The sequence below is a fragment of the Oryzias melastigma genome, linkage group LG17 (assembly GCF_002922805.2).
Source record: "Oryzias melastigma strain HK-1 linkage group LG17, ASM292280v2, whole genome shotgun sequence".
Classification (NCBI taxonomy): Eukaryota; Metazoa; Chordata; class Actinopteri; order Beloniformes; family Adrianichthyidae; genus Oryzias; species Oryzias melastigma.
In genome coordinates, this window is record NC_050528.1 from 25,705,101 (window position 1) to 25,721,536 (window position 16,436).

Here is a 16,436-nt window from a genome sequence, read left to right on the forward strand (position 1 = left end):
ATTTAGATAATTAAATAAATAAATTCTACAGCTGAAATATTTAATGAGGACCAAACATTAAAAAAATTAATATACATTTTGCACAAAAAATAAGTGTAATGTTTTTTTAATTGAATGAAGAATATAGTAGCGTGAATTATAATAGCATTTGGGTTTTTTAGACAGTCCAAAAATGTTTGCTGAATCATCTCTATTGAGTCTAAATAGAAAATAAAGAACATTCCAGGAAAATATTACAGTAAAATCTGCTATATTGAATAATTATTGCTATAAAATGGTTAAAAATCATTCAAACTGAATTATTTTGAAGCTAAACTGCGTTATACTCGTCTGCTTCCAGTTTAAAGGATGTTTTGTTTTGGTAAACAGTGGAGATCACGTCTGTTTTGGAGTAAATGTCTCCTCTCCTCCCTCGTGCAATTCAGAACTTTCGGCCATGTTTTCGGGTGATAGTTGTTTTCCTAGCCGACAAGAAGCTGTTCTCAGGTCGTCGCTAAGTGGTGCCTTCCGGTGAACCTCAAACTAGTTTGAAAGAGGGTGAAATGATCCCAGATCAGTGTCTGTTTCGGTGTCAGGCCACCCCCTCCTCGCTGCTAGGTGCGCGCCAGCCTCGCGATAGCCTCGCCTACTAACCAGAATCAAAGCTCCTCTCGCGTATTGGATGCTGACAGGCGCGATCTGCGGTCATCATGCAAAGGTTACATTGGATCTGTTTCAAGAAGACGCTCCTCCGTCGGAAACGCTCGGGTCGCAAAATGCGGGACGTCTAGCGGCGCGAGAGCGGACTCGCCACCGGTTCTCCCGGGCCTCTTTTGGCTGCAGCAGGTGTCAAAAACGATGGGCACGTTTTCGGGAGTGTGTGCGCTGGCTCCTCTCGGCCGTAAAGTGGCTTCATGAGTGTCCAAAGTAACAGTGGAAGTGGTGGTGGAAGTTTGGAGGCGACGCCATCTTGGTCGCAGCTCTCCTCGTCCCCAACGATTTCTCAACAACATCTAACGGCGACCGCAAAGAGCAAGGAAGGTACACGAGCTAACCCACTCCCGTCCCCCCGAAAAGTCTGACATTTTTTTCCACATTTTTTCGAAACATATTCATATATTTGGGTCGCGCTTGTTCAAGTGAAAACAGGGGGCTGAAAAAATGGATGTCAAGTTCACTGATGCCGTGAATTGGAAGCCAAACGTCAGCTGTCAGTTCAGTTTACGGCCAGTCTAAGTAGCAGCAAGCTAAATCGGGTTTGCACAAAGGCTGTGCTAGCTTGTTGTTCTGTTTGTGTGACTCTCGGGTTGCACGAACCACAACCGTAACACAAGTGTAGTTTGTCTCTCTTTTTTAGTAGTTCGCCTTCTGAGATCTTTATTTAAACGTCGCTGTGTACACATCCGCATAAAAACTTAAAAGTAGGCCCTAGAAGTCCTGGAGTCTTTTACTTTTATGTTGATAGAACGTGACGTAACTACGCAGATAAATGGCAGCTATTGGTCCTGACGTTTACATTATCCACTACTTAAAGGGAATAGCTGCTTCTAATCAGTGTTGTTAATCTGTCATCTCTTGATTTTTAAATAAAGTTTTTACATTTTTTTTATTTATTTATTTTGACGTGCTTTTTTAAGCTCCTCGTGCCAGAGGCTGTGTTAAGATGACAGCCAGGAAATGTCCAATAATGAAACAAACACTTGCAGCTGCAGTCAGCAGGGAGCAGAGCTGCTCTCTCTGGAAACTGGTTGTTCTAGAACAAGCCCCAGTTTAAACAGCACATATGACTAATGGTCTGCACGTGCACACGGTGCTGTGCAGATTTTGGAGATCAGATGATTTAAGGTGAAATGGGACCTGCTGCTGCTGCTGCTGAAGGAGGAGGAATGACAGTTTCACCGTTTTAATGTGAAAAGCAGGCCTCTGCGTAGCCTGAACAACCCGTTTAAAACACAGAAGGGCCTGCAGACGGAGCATCCTACCAGTGTTTTTCCCCTCACTGATGCTGCACCGTGATTTTATCTTAAAATAGAACTTGTTTTTTTGTGCTTTAGTGTTGGGATGGCATGTTAACCAAACTAATCCTTCAGTTGGGCAAATCTGAAGGTTTTAGTATGAACAGATCAGTAACCTTCACCCCTTTTTCTCTCCGACTCCCTAGTAGTATTCCGACCCCTTCTGCGGAGTTCAAAAATGTCCCTTATCTGCTTATCCTGCCTTTAAGTCTTTTTTTGTTTTGTTTCCCTGTTGTCTGTTAGGTAATCATGACTACTTTGAGTGTCTTGTGTTACAATTACATTGTGTCCTCGCGGCAGGCCCCATGGAGGAGCTGCACAGCTTGGACCCCAGGAGACAGGAGCTGCTGGAGGCCAGGTTTACAGGAGCTGTCAGCGGCAACACCGTAGGCAGCACGGGGAGCACCAGCGGAGGTGCTAAGGTAACGGTCACCCAGAAAAACCATCCCAAGAGATGCTGCATATACAAGAAAAGACCCTCCGTTTGTTTCTGTAACTTCCTTGAAAGACCCACTCCAATTAAAATTGTGTTCCTGTGACTGTTTTTATAATTATCTATTAAAATAGTCGTGAATCAGGAGCAGCCATTGGAAAAAGCTTATATGTGCTACAATCAGTAAGCCAGATTTTGATGCATCCACTTACAGACAAATCAATCCGTAAGCATCTTCGTTAACCTCGCCCTGGATAGCTCCAATATTGTTGCACCAGTAATGTCATGTTCGGGGTGTAAGCTAGCAGGGGAAAGTGTGTAAACAGATAGATGATGGGAAATGGTCTGCAAATTTCTAATAAACAACTGCCGCTCTAAAGAAGCTATGTCCTAGAAAACTAAACTTTTTTTTTTTTTTAATTCTTAGCTTAAAAAAAAGATCACTATAAAACTTTTACAATAGAACAAAAAATGATTGGAGTGGGACTTTACTGTGTTTTGAGATAAATGTATATACAGTTAGGAATTATGACTGAACAGCATGGCTATCTGTAACAATATATGCCAATTTTTGACTATAGAGTGTTCGTTTACCATAAAACACCCTAAAGTACTCATGGAGGATCAGCTTTTGCCTGAAAGTGATGTGTCACAGTCATGAGTTTCATGTTCCAAGAGGGAAGAAAAAAAAAAAAAAAGGCCCTGCTTCCCAATACAGAAAAACAGGTTAAAAGTTCTCGTCTTCCTAAAAAGGACTTGTGAGTTCCTGGAAATGTACATGTGTTGGCGAGAGGCCAAGTGACACACCTCATCAGAGCAGGCCGCATTCCTGACAGACGTGGCAGCCTGGAGGCCCGGCCTCATATGATGCTTTCACCATTGTTTGAATTTCACTGGGTCACTGAACTGGCCTACCTGCGCCGGCGCTCCCGTCGTTCAATCATACGTTTGTGTGTTCAGGGCTTGGCCAATGAGTCCTCCAACCACAGCTATGGAAGTCTGGGCTCATCCAGTGACAAGGAGTCCGAGGTAAGGATGAACAAAGATGTACACAATCTCGACTGTTCAGCAAAAACCTCCAGCTCTCTTTTCTTTTCTTTTCTGTCCCTCCCACTGCTTCCACCTCTCCCTCTTCTGTCCTTCTAGAACTCCGATCTGAAAAGAGGGAGCTCCCCTGCCTACTCAGTATGTACCTTCTTCCTACTGCTCTGTCCCGCTGAACACAAGCCTCGCTTTCTGCTTTGTTAGGTAACACCAGGGATTTACGTGTGTTCTTTCACTCCTCTCCTTTCATATTGATTCACAGACCCCAGAGAAGAAGCACTCTGAATCGTCCAGGGGGAGGAAGAGGAAAGCCGACACCTATTCTGAGAGTAGTCAAGGTACGTTGGGCAATGCGAGGCGATTCAGGTCCAATTTAAACCTCTTGCTCTGCAGTTATTACAAAGATTATCATTTTTCACAGGAAAGACTTCCACACGCGGACCCAAAATCAGCGACTATTTTGATGTGAGTTTTGATAAATGTCCTTTTTTTTTTTCTCAGTTCGAATTAGAGCCCTAAGTCTATCTTGTTTGCAAAGTTTCAGGGTGGAAATGGTTCCAGTCCAGTCAGAGGCCTTCCATCTGCTCGCCGCTCTCCTCAGAGCTCGCACTCGGCTCCAGGTTCGATGGTGAGTGAGGGTTGAGTCCCGGCCTGTTCTCAAGAAGCGAGAAGCACGCTCCACCACGAGTTCAGCCGAATTCTTCCTCTACACCTACATCTAGCCCTCCAAACGGAGAGTTATGGAAAAATCTTACAATTCAGACGTTTATTCCCACTTAATGACATCATCAATAGTCGCTGGTCGCGCTCTGAAATACATAATATTGGTTTTATGACTTTAAAAAAGAAAGATCATGTTAAAATAAAAATTATTACTTACAATTAAATGTAAACTTCTGTACATCAGAGCACATCCACGTGAAGAAAAACACCACGACACGGAACGCCCTCGCGATGGAGGGCTCTGTATCCCGCCGCCCCAAGGGTTAGCCCATAAAAAGACACCATTACCCCTTAAAATGCCCCAACAACTGGAGGGGTAGAGAGAACCTGTAGTGGTAGACAGTACTGGGCGATTTGATGGTACATATCGTGAGGGTGATAGAAAATGTCACTCATGCCATTTCTCTTCTATCTTTTTTATTTGTTTTGTTTTTATTGCTGAACTTTTGTGCAAAAATGTGTTTTCTTACTAAGAAATCTAATTTGTAACGATTCAGTCACATGTTATTTGTAAAAATAAGTGAAAGACTTTATTGTGATATATATTGTTATTGTGATCTAAAATAATTTTTCCTCATCACCCAGCACTAGTGGTAAGGGAGGAATTTAAATTTGAGCCCATAAGTAAAGTCCTCTTAAGCCTTGTTTCCAGTTCCCTTTATAAAATAGACCCGTGAAGCCGGACCGAACTGTCCCATTTTGGAGCCCCATCGGTTGTAGGTCCATAGAATGAATAGAAAAGTCCAGTTAGTCTGGTGCTGATGTTGATAGTAGTCATTACGACAAAAGAAAGCGTCTTTGTTGCCAGCAGTTTTTTCTCAAACAATATTAAATGTTGCTTTTGTAACCAAATGCCAAATAGAAATAAATGAGCTGCTGGATGTCCAACTTTGAGTGGAAACGCTCACCTGAATTCAGTTAACCGCTCAGTGGTGGAAACAAGGCTTTACTGAATGTCACGTGTGCTAAGCAGCGTTAAATAGTAAATGGCGTACACTTGTATAGCGCTTTTCCACCTTGATTAAGACTCTAAGCGCCTTAAAGTCATAGACACACACATTCACTCACTGATGCCGTTCTGCCAAATGGAGCAATGTGGGTTCAGTGTCGCTTCCACACACACAAGGCGAGATCCTCTGATCAGACGTGGACTGCTCTACCTCTGCACTCAGCTTTAATGAGCTGATGGAAGAGGACCGCATGTCATCAGATCAGATCAGGCCTTTCTGGCCCCCTAATGCAGCACTCCATTTCCCACGCTTACTTCAGATGTTTGGCAGACCGCACACTAGATTTTGCACAAAACAAAGAACTCGCTTTTGTCTCCCATATATGTGCTCTATCTAACATGTTTTTTTTTTTTTTTTTTTTNCAACAGAATAGCTCCTCCCCCACCAGTCTGAGTTTCGGGGAGCACAACCTCAAAGCCTCCTTGAGCAAATGTATCCAGGTATTTGATTACCCTAATAAAGGCCAAAAGCAGCATCCCACCTGAATAAACTCCCTCCTAATATTCCGTCTCCGACTCTTCCAGACGGAGTTGACGGGGCTCAAACTTGCCGCCCTGGAGAGCAACAAGAGTCTGGACCTGGAGAAGAAGGAAGGCCGGATAGACGACCTGCTCAGGGTGAGTTCTGTCTCCGTCTGTGGTGCATAACCCAAGACAAACATTTCATGCTTCTCCTTTTTTTTCCTAAACAGGCGAATTGTGACCTGAGAAGACAGATCGATGAACAGCAGAAACTGCTGGAGAAATATAAGGAGAGACTCAACAAGTGCATCACAATGAGCAAGAAACTGCTCATAGAGAAGGTTTGTTTGGGGACTTTGATGAACTTGTCTGCTGCAGAATTTGTCATTTTATTGTCATATGTTCAGATTTGTTGAGAGTTTAAAAAATAGAAAAGTTGGGGGTACTCATAAAAGTGAAATTCTGATGTGTTTGACAGAGCAACCAGGAGAAGCTTTCGTGTCGTGAGAAAAGCATGCAGGACCGTCTGCGCCTCGGTCACTTCACCACCGTCAGACACGGCGCCTCCTACACGGAGCAGTGGACTGACGGATACGCATTCCAAAACCTGATCAAGTGAGAATCCGTGCAGTGTTTTTACGTTTATTAATGAGGCAGCTCTTGTATATTTTGACATCCGTGTCTTGCTTTTGCTGCCATGCAGGCAACAGGAAAGCATCAACCAGCAGAGGGAGGATATCGAGCGACAGAGGAAGCTCCTCGCCAAGAGGAAGCCTCCCAACCCGGCGGCGCCCTCCCTCTCTGTGGCCTCAACCTCCGAGCCCAAGCAGCGTAAAGCCAAGGTGGTCAACGGCAACGACTCGGACCCCTTCCTGAAGCCCTCTCTGCCCCAGCTGTGAGTGACTTCAAGAAGACTTTTTACTCTGTGGATGTTGTGTTTGCTCAGTCTGGAACTTTGACTTTCCACAGCCTGACCCTCGCTGAGTACCACGAGCAGGAGGAAATCTTCAAGCTTCGCCTCGGACACTTGAAGAAGGTCAGCGGCAAAGGAACCTGCTAGAAGGAAACTCATGACGAGCATTTGTTTTTGGGTCAATCCGAACGGTGTCCGTTTCTGTGATCCAGGAGGAGGCGGAGATCCAGGCAGAGCTGGAGAGGCTGGAGCGGGTCCGGAACCTTCACATCCGAGAGCTGAAGAGGATAAACAATGAAGACAGCTCAGCGTAAGAGCACTCGCCTTCACCCTCATGTGAATGGAATCTTCAACCATGACAGTATAATGAGTTCAACTGTCCTTTTAAAAGCTTCAATCAATATTCAGTATTTGCTACACCTTAAAAAAAGAAAACTACGACTTACAGATTCAATACTGTAATAGTGTTCAGAGTGGTGCAGTGATGCACGTCTGAATTGATGTGATTTTTTCCTTATGAAGGAAGTCGTGGTTTATGAAAGCTAGACAAATATATTTAAGTAACAAAATACAAAATGCAAATAAATATAACAGTTAATATTTTTTCTGATTAATAAGTAAAATAATTTCCATAAATGCTCTGTTTACACCACTGACTGTATATGAGAACTGGACTGAGTGACCTGCCCCCTACCTGCTGCCTCCAAGAAGCCGAAATACCATAGACTTCTATTGAGAACTTGAGAATTCTTTTTTTTTTTTTTTTTTTTACAAATTTTTGTCTGACTAATCAGATTCCTCAATAAAAGTAGGCGGAGCCAACATTGAGTTCTCAAAACATTTTACAGATTTCGCATAGTAGGGGTGTGACCTTCCAACAAGCTCACTCCTGATTGACAAGCGAATAGAAACGTCGATTCAAACTGACTCAGATGACATCTGGCTTCAACATGGCGGCGTCCATATGGAGAAAAAATGGCGACTGAATTGACTTCATTTGGTTGGAGCTGGAAATAAGTCATCTTGTATGGGTGATCCAAACTCACTGGGTCCAGTTGTCCTTTAAAGTCAATGGTTTATACACAGATAGAGAGATGAAAATTTTTACACTCATTCAGAACAAGTCATTTTCACTCTTTTGGTTCAATTAAAACAGCAGAAATGATGAGTTATAAATGACAGAGGATTAAAACATATTCAGTAGATCTAAAAATACCACAAACTCAAAACTGCTGCTCGGCTTTTATGATAAAGAGAAAAAAACAACTTCATCTTCATCAGTCTACAATGACAGAATTTTTAGGTCACCATAAAAGGAAAAAGAGAAGAAATGTTTAGAATTATAAGAAATCTACATTTTACGAAAATAAAGTCATAAATTTATGATTATTATAATCCCAATTTTACAAGGAAAAAGTCGGCATTTAGCTTTAAAAATGTTACAACAAAGACAATCCAACATGACTTGTTGAATATATGTTGCAATTCCGAAAAAATCAGATGGAAGTCACACTGCCAACAATCTGAATCTGCTTTACTTTTTTTGGAAACGTGCAACTTTAATTTTATAAAAAAAAAAACATAGCTTTTTACTTGTAAAATTACAACTTTTTAAATTGTAAATTTACAACATTTGATTTCTTTTTTCCCCTCATAATTATACGCCTTTATTCTCATCTATTTATATATTTCTTTAATGGTAGCCCTAATACTTCATCATAGTCGAAATAGAATGTAAATTTATGAACTGATTATATCTTTTACTATCCTTTTTTATCTGTGAAGTGATCGGATTTCATAAAATAAATTTGACAAATTGAATTAAATCTTGACCACAAAAATGTAATCTAATTCAACTGAGGAAATTGGCAGTGACGTTGTGCTCTGGCTCATTTATCACGTCCAAATGTGATCATTACTAACACATTACCAGCTTCTACTACGCTTATAGCTAAGTACTTATTGTTTAAGTGTAAAAAGAAACATCTGCATTGAAGATGTCTATTTTCTCCTCTAGTAACAAGCAAATAACTTGAGGTTAACTTATCAGACACTTCTTGTTAAAAAAAAAAACTATTTGACGATAGTCTTAATTTGATATAACATTAACATTAATATTTATTTAAATTTATAAAATAGGTCAAACTTTTGAGCTATTTTCCTGGAAATCATCTGTTCTGTGCATTCCAAAACAACTGTTTTTATAAATGAAAAGTCCTTTGGGATATTCAGTGTAGAAAAGTCTATAAATAAGTATCTACGTGTTGTTTTTTTGCATTTGTAAAATTATTATTATTATTATTATTATTATTAGGAGCCCAAAATTACCATCAAATTGTCTTTTGACACCATATAGACAAAACGTTTACTGTCTCATTCCAATTTGTTTTCTATTGTAAAATTGTTTCTAGTGGTCTTTTAATTATGATTACATGCATATTTTTTTTTGCCAAAATAAAAAATCATTCATTAGAGACATTTTCTGCATATCTGCAGGAATTCATTAGAAATTCACCTTTTGGGTTTGGGCATAAGTTAGCTTTCGTGTAGTTTTCCAGTATTCCATCCCTCATTTTTGTTGTAATCATCATTTGGATTATAAAGCTTTGTTTTCTCACTTTTTTTAACTTCTTTATTAAACTCTAGCAATGTTTTTAACAGTGAAATGCTCATAAAAATGTCCTCTGCACAGTTTTAAAGACCACCCCACGCTGAATGAGAGGTACCTGCTGCTGCACTTGCTGGGCAGGGGCGGCTTCAGTGAAGTCTACAAGGTAAATCATACGTCTGTCTGTCAGGGGGATTGTTTGTTTTACTATTTAGGTTTCTCTGTATCTGAATCATAAACCCTGTTGCCACTTGCAGGCGTTTGACTTGTTTGAGCAGCGCTACGCCGCCGTGAAAATCCACCAGCTCAACAAGAACTGGAGAGAGGAGAAGAAGGAGAACTACCACAAGTAGGTCTCACTTATTCCTCTGCTCAATCCATAAATTAAGAAAACCATTCACCATTTCAGTTTTCCATGAAGCTTGATCAGTTATTAGGAAGTGTAGGAGTCATTTTACAGTCGCTGATGCTATCAGTTTTAGTCTGAGCTCCTGCAGAAGCATCAAACTACTGAACAGAAGATACTGGAATCATTTCCACGAACCGCTGCTCCCTCTCGGGGGAGTCTGGGAGCTGCGTCTGCATAAAGCAGCGCTCCTGCACTCTGTCCTTCATTCTGCCGGGACGATAGCTGCTACAAGATAATTAGGCCTGTTTTTGGGGACGGGAAAGATTGATCAGCCAGCTGCTCGGCCTCATCTGTTACTTCTGAGGGGTTTCAGAGCATCGGTGTGTGACTGTGCTGTCAGACACCGATACCTGAGAGTTCTGCTGAGTCATGTAATTGTTTTTTATTTGTGTAAAATCATTTTAAGGGTTTTTCTTTTTTTTAAGGAAAAAGATGGACAAAATACTGTAAACGCTCAAACTGTACGGCTAATTCTCCTTCCAGGCACGCATGCAGGGAATACCGGATACACAAGCAGCTGGATCATCCCAGAATCGTCAAACTGTACGACTATTTCTCCCTCGACACGGACACGTGAGTCACCTCTGATCACTGCGATCCCTCCGAACCGGATGCCGCTCGAGTTAGAAAGCCTGATATGAAATTGCTGGAGAGCTGAGTGTTTGTGTTCTGTCTGGAGGCTAATTGTTGCGTCATTATCAGATGGGGAAGAATGCATGATTCATTGTTGGCGTGTCTTGACAATGAAGATTTGAATTGAGGTGTTGAATTTGTCCTTTAATTGTGAGATTGAATCTGGATCTTTTAAATACGTTCATTGTTTTCGTCCGTTTTCTTCAGTAAACAGCTAAGATGCTTCAGCACCAGACAGGCTTCACACTGACTTGTAACCCACACGAGGAGGGGGGGTTCTGGCCATGAAGAGACGGGCGTCTGAATGTGACCTCGTTGGCCGCTCTGCAGCTGTTCTTGTTTTCCTTTTCCCGCCGACAGGTTCTGCACCGTGCTGGAGTTCTGCGAGGGGAACGACCTGGACTTCTACCTGAAGCAGAACAAGCTGATGTCGGAGAAGGAGGCCCGCTCCATCGTAATGCAGATCGTCAGCGCCCTGCGCTACCTCAATGAAATCAAACCCCCAATCATCCACTATGACCTCAAACCTGGTATGTTCTTTAAAAAAAAATTCCCCGATCATCCTCAAGGATTCAAGTTCACTGGAATCTCCCTCGTCGTTTATTACAGGTAACATCCTATTGGTTGACGGGACGGCATGTGGTGAAATCAAAATCACGGATTTCGGCCTTTCCAAGATAATGGATGATGACAACTACGGTGTGGATGGGATGGACCTCACGTCACAGGGTGCAGGCACCTACTGGTGAGACTCCAAACCGCACCTTTGAACCCCTTCACACTGAACACGCGCTCATCGACATGCTGGAACTCTTCAACCACGCTTTTGGCTTGGAAGCTACTTTTGAGTCGACAAGCTCCAACAGATCTACCTATATGTCTTCAGCCATTGTGGACTAATAGCTCAGAAACGACACAGTAAGAGTACACAAATCTTTGTGAGGAGGTATTATTATTTTGTAGTAATGCATACATGCAGATAATGCGTTTTATTATGAAAAGAGAAAGCAGCCACAATCATGTTTCATACTGTAAACTGTGTGACAGAGGGGGAGTGGGACATTTTTAAACCACAACTAGCTTAACAAAAGCTGAGCGAACGGCTCAGCAGGCGCCGTGGGAAGATGGCTAGGTCAGAGTGGGCATCTCTGTCAATTGAGGAGGGACGAGGGCCGGTCCGGGCCTCAATAATCGCTCTTAGTCGGAGGGGCCCTCATCTGAGGATACAGCGTGCAGCCGATCCAGCAGAGGCTCTCTGATGACAATGTCCTCTCAGTTTATCAAAACAGGCTTGTGCTGGGAAATTTTTACATGATATAATAAAAATTACTTCTCATAAAAATATGAAAACACGTGATTAATTAGATTAGATTTATTGCATTTTCAATGGTGGTTTATGTAACAAAATTGAAAATGAAAACAGGAAAATCCCAAAAACATGCTAGAAAATTACTGAAAAATTAGGAATTTGAGAAGAAAAAATTCCTAAAAAAGAAAAAAACAAAATAGAAATGATACTGGAGACATGTGAGACTTTAACCAGGGACCCATTAAACTCAGAAAATGCAACATAATGAAAATCGTGTAAAATCGCCTGTGAGGATGACTATTCCCTGATGGCTTTTTAAAAATATAGATTTATTTTTTGTTTGTTTATTTTTGTTGGCCCGCGATCTACCCACGTCCTTCTGATTGTGATTGCTGTAATGAGCACCCCTGGTTTATGCATTAACACATTAACCAATGTTTTTTTTGTTGTTGTTTTTGTTTTCAGGGCCGATACCGGCTCAGATTGTTAGTTACTTAACAACCAATATTTGGAGTTGAAATTAATTTGCAGTAAAAGTTAACAAAATTTAAAATAAAACTAACACCAACAATTAATTTTATTCGAAAAACAAGTAAATAAAAAACAAATAAACTTCTAGAAGTGCAGGGAGTAACAGGTTCATCAGCAATTTTTATTTGTTTTTTATTTAAGAATAACCGCTCCCTTACATTTTTCTTAGTAGATAAAGTTAAACTTTGACATAAATTAAATGACTTTTCTTTGTAATAAAGTTTGAAACTATAGCAAAAAGTACAGGAAGACAGAAACATATCTCATAAGGTAAAATAAAAATTTAAATAAATTAAGAGTTCCTTGAAGTTGTACCAATTAAATAAAGTTAAATACAGTTAGAGAAAAATGTGTCCATAAAATTGTCAGTGGTTCCAGTTAGACGGTACTAGATTGTGATCCAAAAACCAACATTCTTCTGTCTTTTCCATCCAAACGGCTTCTCTTTGGCTTGTAAATTGATGCGTTCATCGTGCCACACAAAGAAACTTTCTTACGTGTTTAGCAAATCGCTTGAAGTGCCTTTCATGTTGGCGCTGAGCAGCGAAGGCTGCAGTAATACCAGCACACAGAGCAGCTGAGGCGAGAACAAAATTACATTTTTTAATGTGGGATTAACAGCATGAAAAGACGTGCTTTAACGCCTTAAAAGTGACAGCCGTAGACATGGCACCGTAAACGGACAACGCTGGAGATGGAGCGGCGAGACTTCATCTGAGCCAAAATAACCAGTTCAAAGTCAGCCTGTCGACACAAAAAAAAAAAAAAATAAATAAAAGCTGATGCTGATATACGTCAAAACAACAAATTATTTTTGGTCAATGCCTCTTACTAATGTAAACGATGCAAAGCCGCTTTTTTCCACTTCAGAATCTCCTGAATTATACTAATTGGCTCAACGGTTGAAGAGTTATCCGAGCCAAACCTCAGATGTATATTTATTTTATGAACGGTGAAAAAAGTATGTGAAAGTGAACAGCACTGTCATCTTCAGGTACCTTCCTCCAGAGTGTTTTGTCGTCGGGAAGGAACCTCCCAAGATCTCCAACAAGGTGGACGTGTGGTCAGTTGGAGTGATTTTCTTCCAATGCCTCTACGGACGCAAGGTAGGACCAGAGCTCAGCTTATGACGCCGCCCGTGTGTGAAGGCATGAAGGATGACCTTTTCTTATGTTTTATCGTTTCCGCAGCCGTTTGGTCACAATCAGTCCCAGCAGGACATCCTGCAGGAAAACACCATCCTCAAAGCCACGGAAGTTCAGTTTCCAGCCAAACCGCAGGCCAGCACAGAGGCCAAGGTATTGCACCGCCGTGGAAATGGAGTGTGAGATTCACAAATAAATGCTTAGCAGTTTGGACTACGTCTGTACTCGGTGCTTTGAGATCCAATCGAAACGATTCCAAAACACTCTCAAGTTCACTTTTTTATATCAAACTGCAGTTTGTAAACAAAGTTTATTGAATTTTGCATTTTTCCCAGAAAGAAAGAGGAAATTATTTCCAATGTAGGTCAAAGCTACCTAAAAAAAAAAAGTAAATTATATTGTAGATAAAGATTAAATTAGGACATCCCACTAACATTATAACCCACATTTAGCTAAAAGCTGAAATAATAAAGTCCTTAAGGCTGGTATCGCCAATAATTTCCTGAATCGATTTGAATCTGATTTTTTTTTTTTTTTTTTTCTATTTTTATTCTTTCGATCCACTCAATTCAGTTTGATTCAATTCAATTTTGAGTTTACACGCTTTACACATTTAGACACATTTGTTTAGAAATTGTTTTTTGTTTTACTACATTACTAATCTGTTTTGAATATATTCATATTGATTTGATGCAGTTCACATATTGAAAAATGTATTCGTGAAATAATGAGATTATTAATACATGGATTCTCAAATGGAAAAGCTCCAACAATTATTCGTTTCAGTTTGCCCACTAGGTGGCGATGGCGCTATAGAGGTACACCTTATTCCAGTAGAAGAAGAAAGTATGAGCTGCTTCTGACCCCAAATGGTTACTTTAGAAAAAGATTTCCTTAAAAAAGTTTGGAAAATGCATTCCTGTTTGGTTTATAAAGATGTTCAGTTAGTCAACAATGTATGTTTAGGTTGGCCGAGTGTTAGCATTAGCTGTCCTATGGGAAATCCCATTATAGGTTAGCATCAAGCTAACAAACTTTAGCATTAAGCTTAGATCAATTTGGATTGGTAAATCGATTTTATCAGCCCAGTAATAATAATGTTGACCTTAAAAGGCTCTAAAAGTAAAAACTACAATTTTCAAATGGATTCAACGAAATCCAGTTTGACAGATTCTGACTTTTAGGGCAAATGTTGAATTAAACTGAGTTATTTGAACAAAGGCTTCAGCATTCAACAGCAAACTAAATCTAGAATCTTAAACCACAGTTTTTGAAAGCAAAAAAAAAAAACTTACAAAAAAAAAGTCAGCAACCCACTTTTCATTTACTGTTGTATATAAGTCATTGTAAGGAAATTAAAAGCCCACATTATCATAATACTCCTACCATGCTTAACACAATTACCTAAATGTGTCTAATACAAACTTTGTCACAATAACATATTTTAGAAGTGTTTCATAAACATATTTTCATGAATGTTGTAACTTTTTTCTTGTGTTGTAATTTATCAATCACTTAAAAGATTTCTTCTGCTCTCAGGCGTTCATCCGGCGCTGTCTGGCCTACCGTAAGGAGGACCGCTACGACGTTCACCAACTGTGCTCGGACTCCTATCTCCTCCCCCACATGAGACGCTCAAACTCCTCCGGGTCCCTGCAGCCCCCGGCCCCATCAATCCCCAACTACTGAGCGGCTGGACGCGATGGGACGGGACCTTCTGGAAGGACGAGGTTGCTGTGATCAGCGGAGGACAGATGGCGATCCCTTTTGTCCCGAGCTTTCTCCTAAGACGGCTGCAGAGAGAATGGAAAGGAAGAAGCTCTGCGTTCGTCAGAGCTCCGCCCTCAGACTTCGAAAGAGGAAGTGGATGGAAGTAGGAAAATGTATTGTTTGGGGGTGAAATGAAAGCAAGTGGACTTGCTTCTGGACTAAATGAACCCCATTACAGCAGTGTGGATTGGTCTTTCAACCCCCCCCCGTAGCTCCACATGCATCTTCACAAGCACGTACATACGCCGTAATATACCTTAGCTGACTAACAGTTGTGTCAACATGCGCCTACTTTCCAGTCTTGTTGCTTGTGAGGGCGGGTGCAGAGAAAAGCAGAAAAACCTCCGCATCGTGTCAAAGTTTACCTCCAGTGACGGCGATTTTTCCTTTTTTTTTTAAGTTTGCACTTCAAAACCCAGATGAGGCTCAGATTAGTCTTGAAGAAACCACCGCATGGCCTCACTGTCGTCACGATCTGAACCGGAGGCGCCGTCAGTCCGCGTCCCTCCGTCCGTCTTTCCAGGTAAAAGAGGCGGACGTTTCATGGTGGTGTGTTGATGTAGATGTCCATGCTTCCCTGCTGGACTACTTAACATTAGGCTCTTTAAATAAAAAAAGAAAGAAAAAAATCTGTATCTGTATGTTACTGTATGGCAAAGCAGAGTTCATTGTACATTTCATGTGCAGGAAACACGACTAACTAGCAGATATATACCAATAATCCTGCTTTTTACGCCTCCAAGTGTCCGTTTGCTCCATCGTTTCCTCCTGAAAGCCATTCTCAGTGTTGCTGCTATAAATGTTGCTTTTAGTTTCACATGTGCATGACCTCCTCCCTGCATATGTGCATATTTGAACTGTGTTCAGCTGCAGAGCCTTCAACCATCTTCATAAATGTCTGATAGGGGGCTTTTTTTTTTTGTTTTTTTTTGTTTTTTGTTTAAGCATAAAAGCCCGACAAACATGATGTATCGAGCAAATTCCCAGAATGCTCCTCGGTTGCGGGGAACGGTCGCACCTGTTCACAGAAAAAAAAAAAAAGAGGACACGCTCCAGATCAGCTGGAATTCATGATATATTCAAGTGTTGTCATTGTGTAAATAAAACACTTACCTGCTCCGTGGTCTCAAATTTGTGTTATAGTTGTTGAAAAGAGAGTTTAACATCCAGACCGGACTTTTTTTTATTGATCGTTTCATCCGACTTCTCCGTTTGACCAAACAACAGAAAGGTGGACGTCCTGCACAATTAACTGAAGAGCTGATCATGAATAAAGGATGCTGGGGGCAGCTCCCGGCCACGTCCGTCAACCAAATGAAGATCGAATGGACTCCAGCGGAGTGAACCGAGCACGCCGTCTCATCTGAACTCCCAGAGCACCTTTGGGGGTCACAGTGTTGCTGGAGCCTATATCAGAAGTGTCATTTATGTAGCACCTTTCACAGAAAGATGT

At 41.1% G+C, this 16,436-nt stretch overlaps 1 protein-coding gene across 2 annotated transcripts; it reads left to right on the forward strand.

Annotated features, from left to right (window-relative positions):
- Positions 1-666: 666 nt before the first annotated feature.
- Positions 667-16,102, forward strand: LOC112147437 (serine/threonine-protein kinase tousled-like 1-B). Of its 2 annotated transcripts, XM_024273830.2 has the most exons (23): positions 667-1,020; positions 2,295-2,416; positions 3,388-3,456; positions 3,574-3,612; positions 3,734-3,809; positions 3,893-3,936; positions 4,010-4,099; positions 4,864-4,872; positions 5,573-5,644; positions 5,729-5,821; positions 5,896-6,006; positions 6,144-6,280; positions 6,369-6,560; positions 6,635-6,701; positions 6,791-6,888; positions 9,271-9,352; positions 9,444-9,535; positions 10,079-10,168; positions 10,589-10,758; positions 10,838-10,973; positions 13,063-13,174; positions 13,259-13,366; positions 14,753-16,102. In XM_024273830.2, exons 1-23 carry the CDS (start codon positions 894-896, stop codon positions 14,900-14,902), a joined length of 2,286 nt encoding a protein of 761 aa, XP_024129598.1. In that variant the 5' UTR covers positions 667-893; the 3' UTR covers positions 14,903-16,102. The 2 variants fall into 2 exon arrangements, with proteins under 2 accessions (XP_024129598.1, XP_024129597.1); XM_024273829.2 differs by lacking the exons at positions 3,574-3,612; positions 4,864-4,872 and having other exon boundaries at positions 669-1,020; positions 4,010-4,104; positions 5,569-5,644.
- Positions 16,103-16,436: the final 334 nt, after the last annotated feature.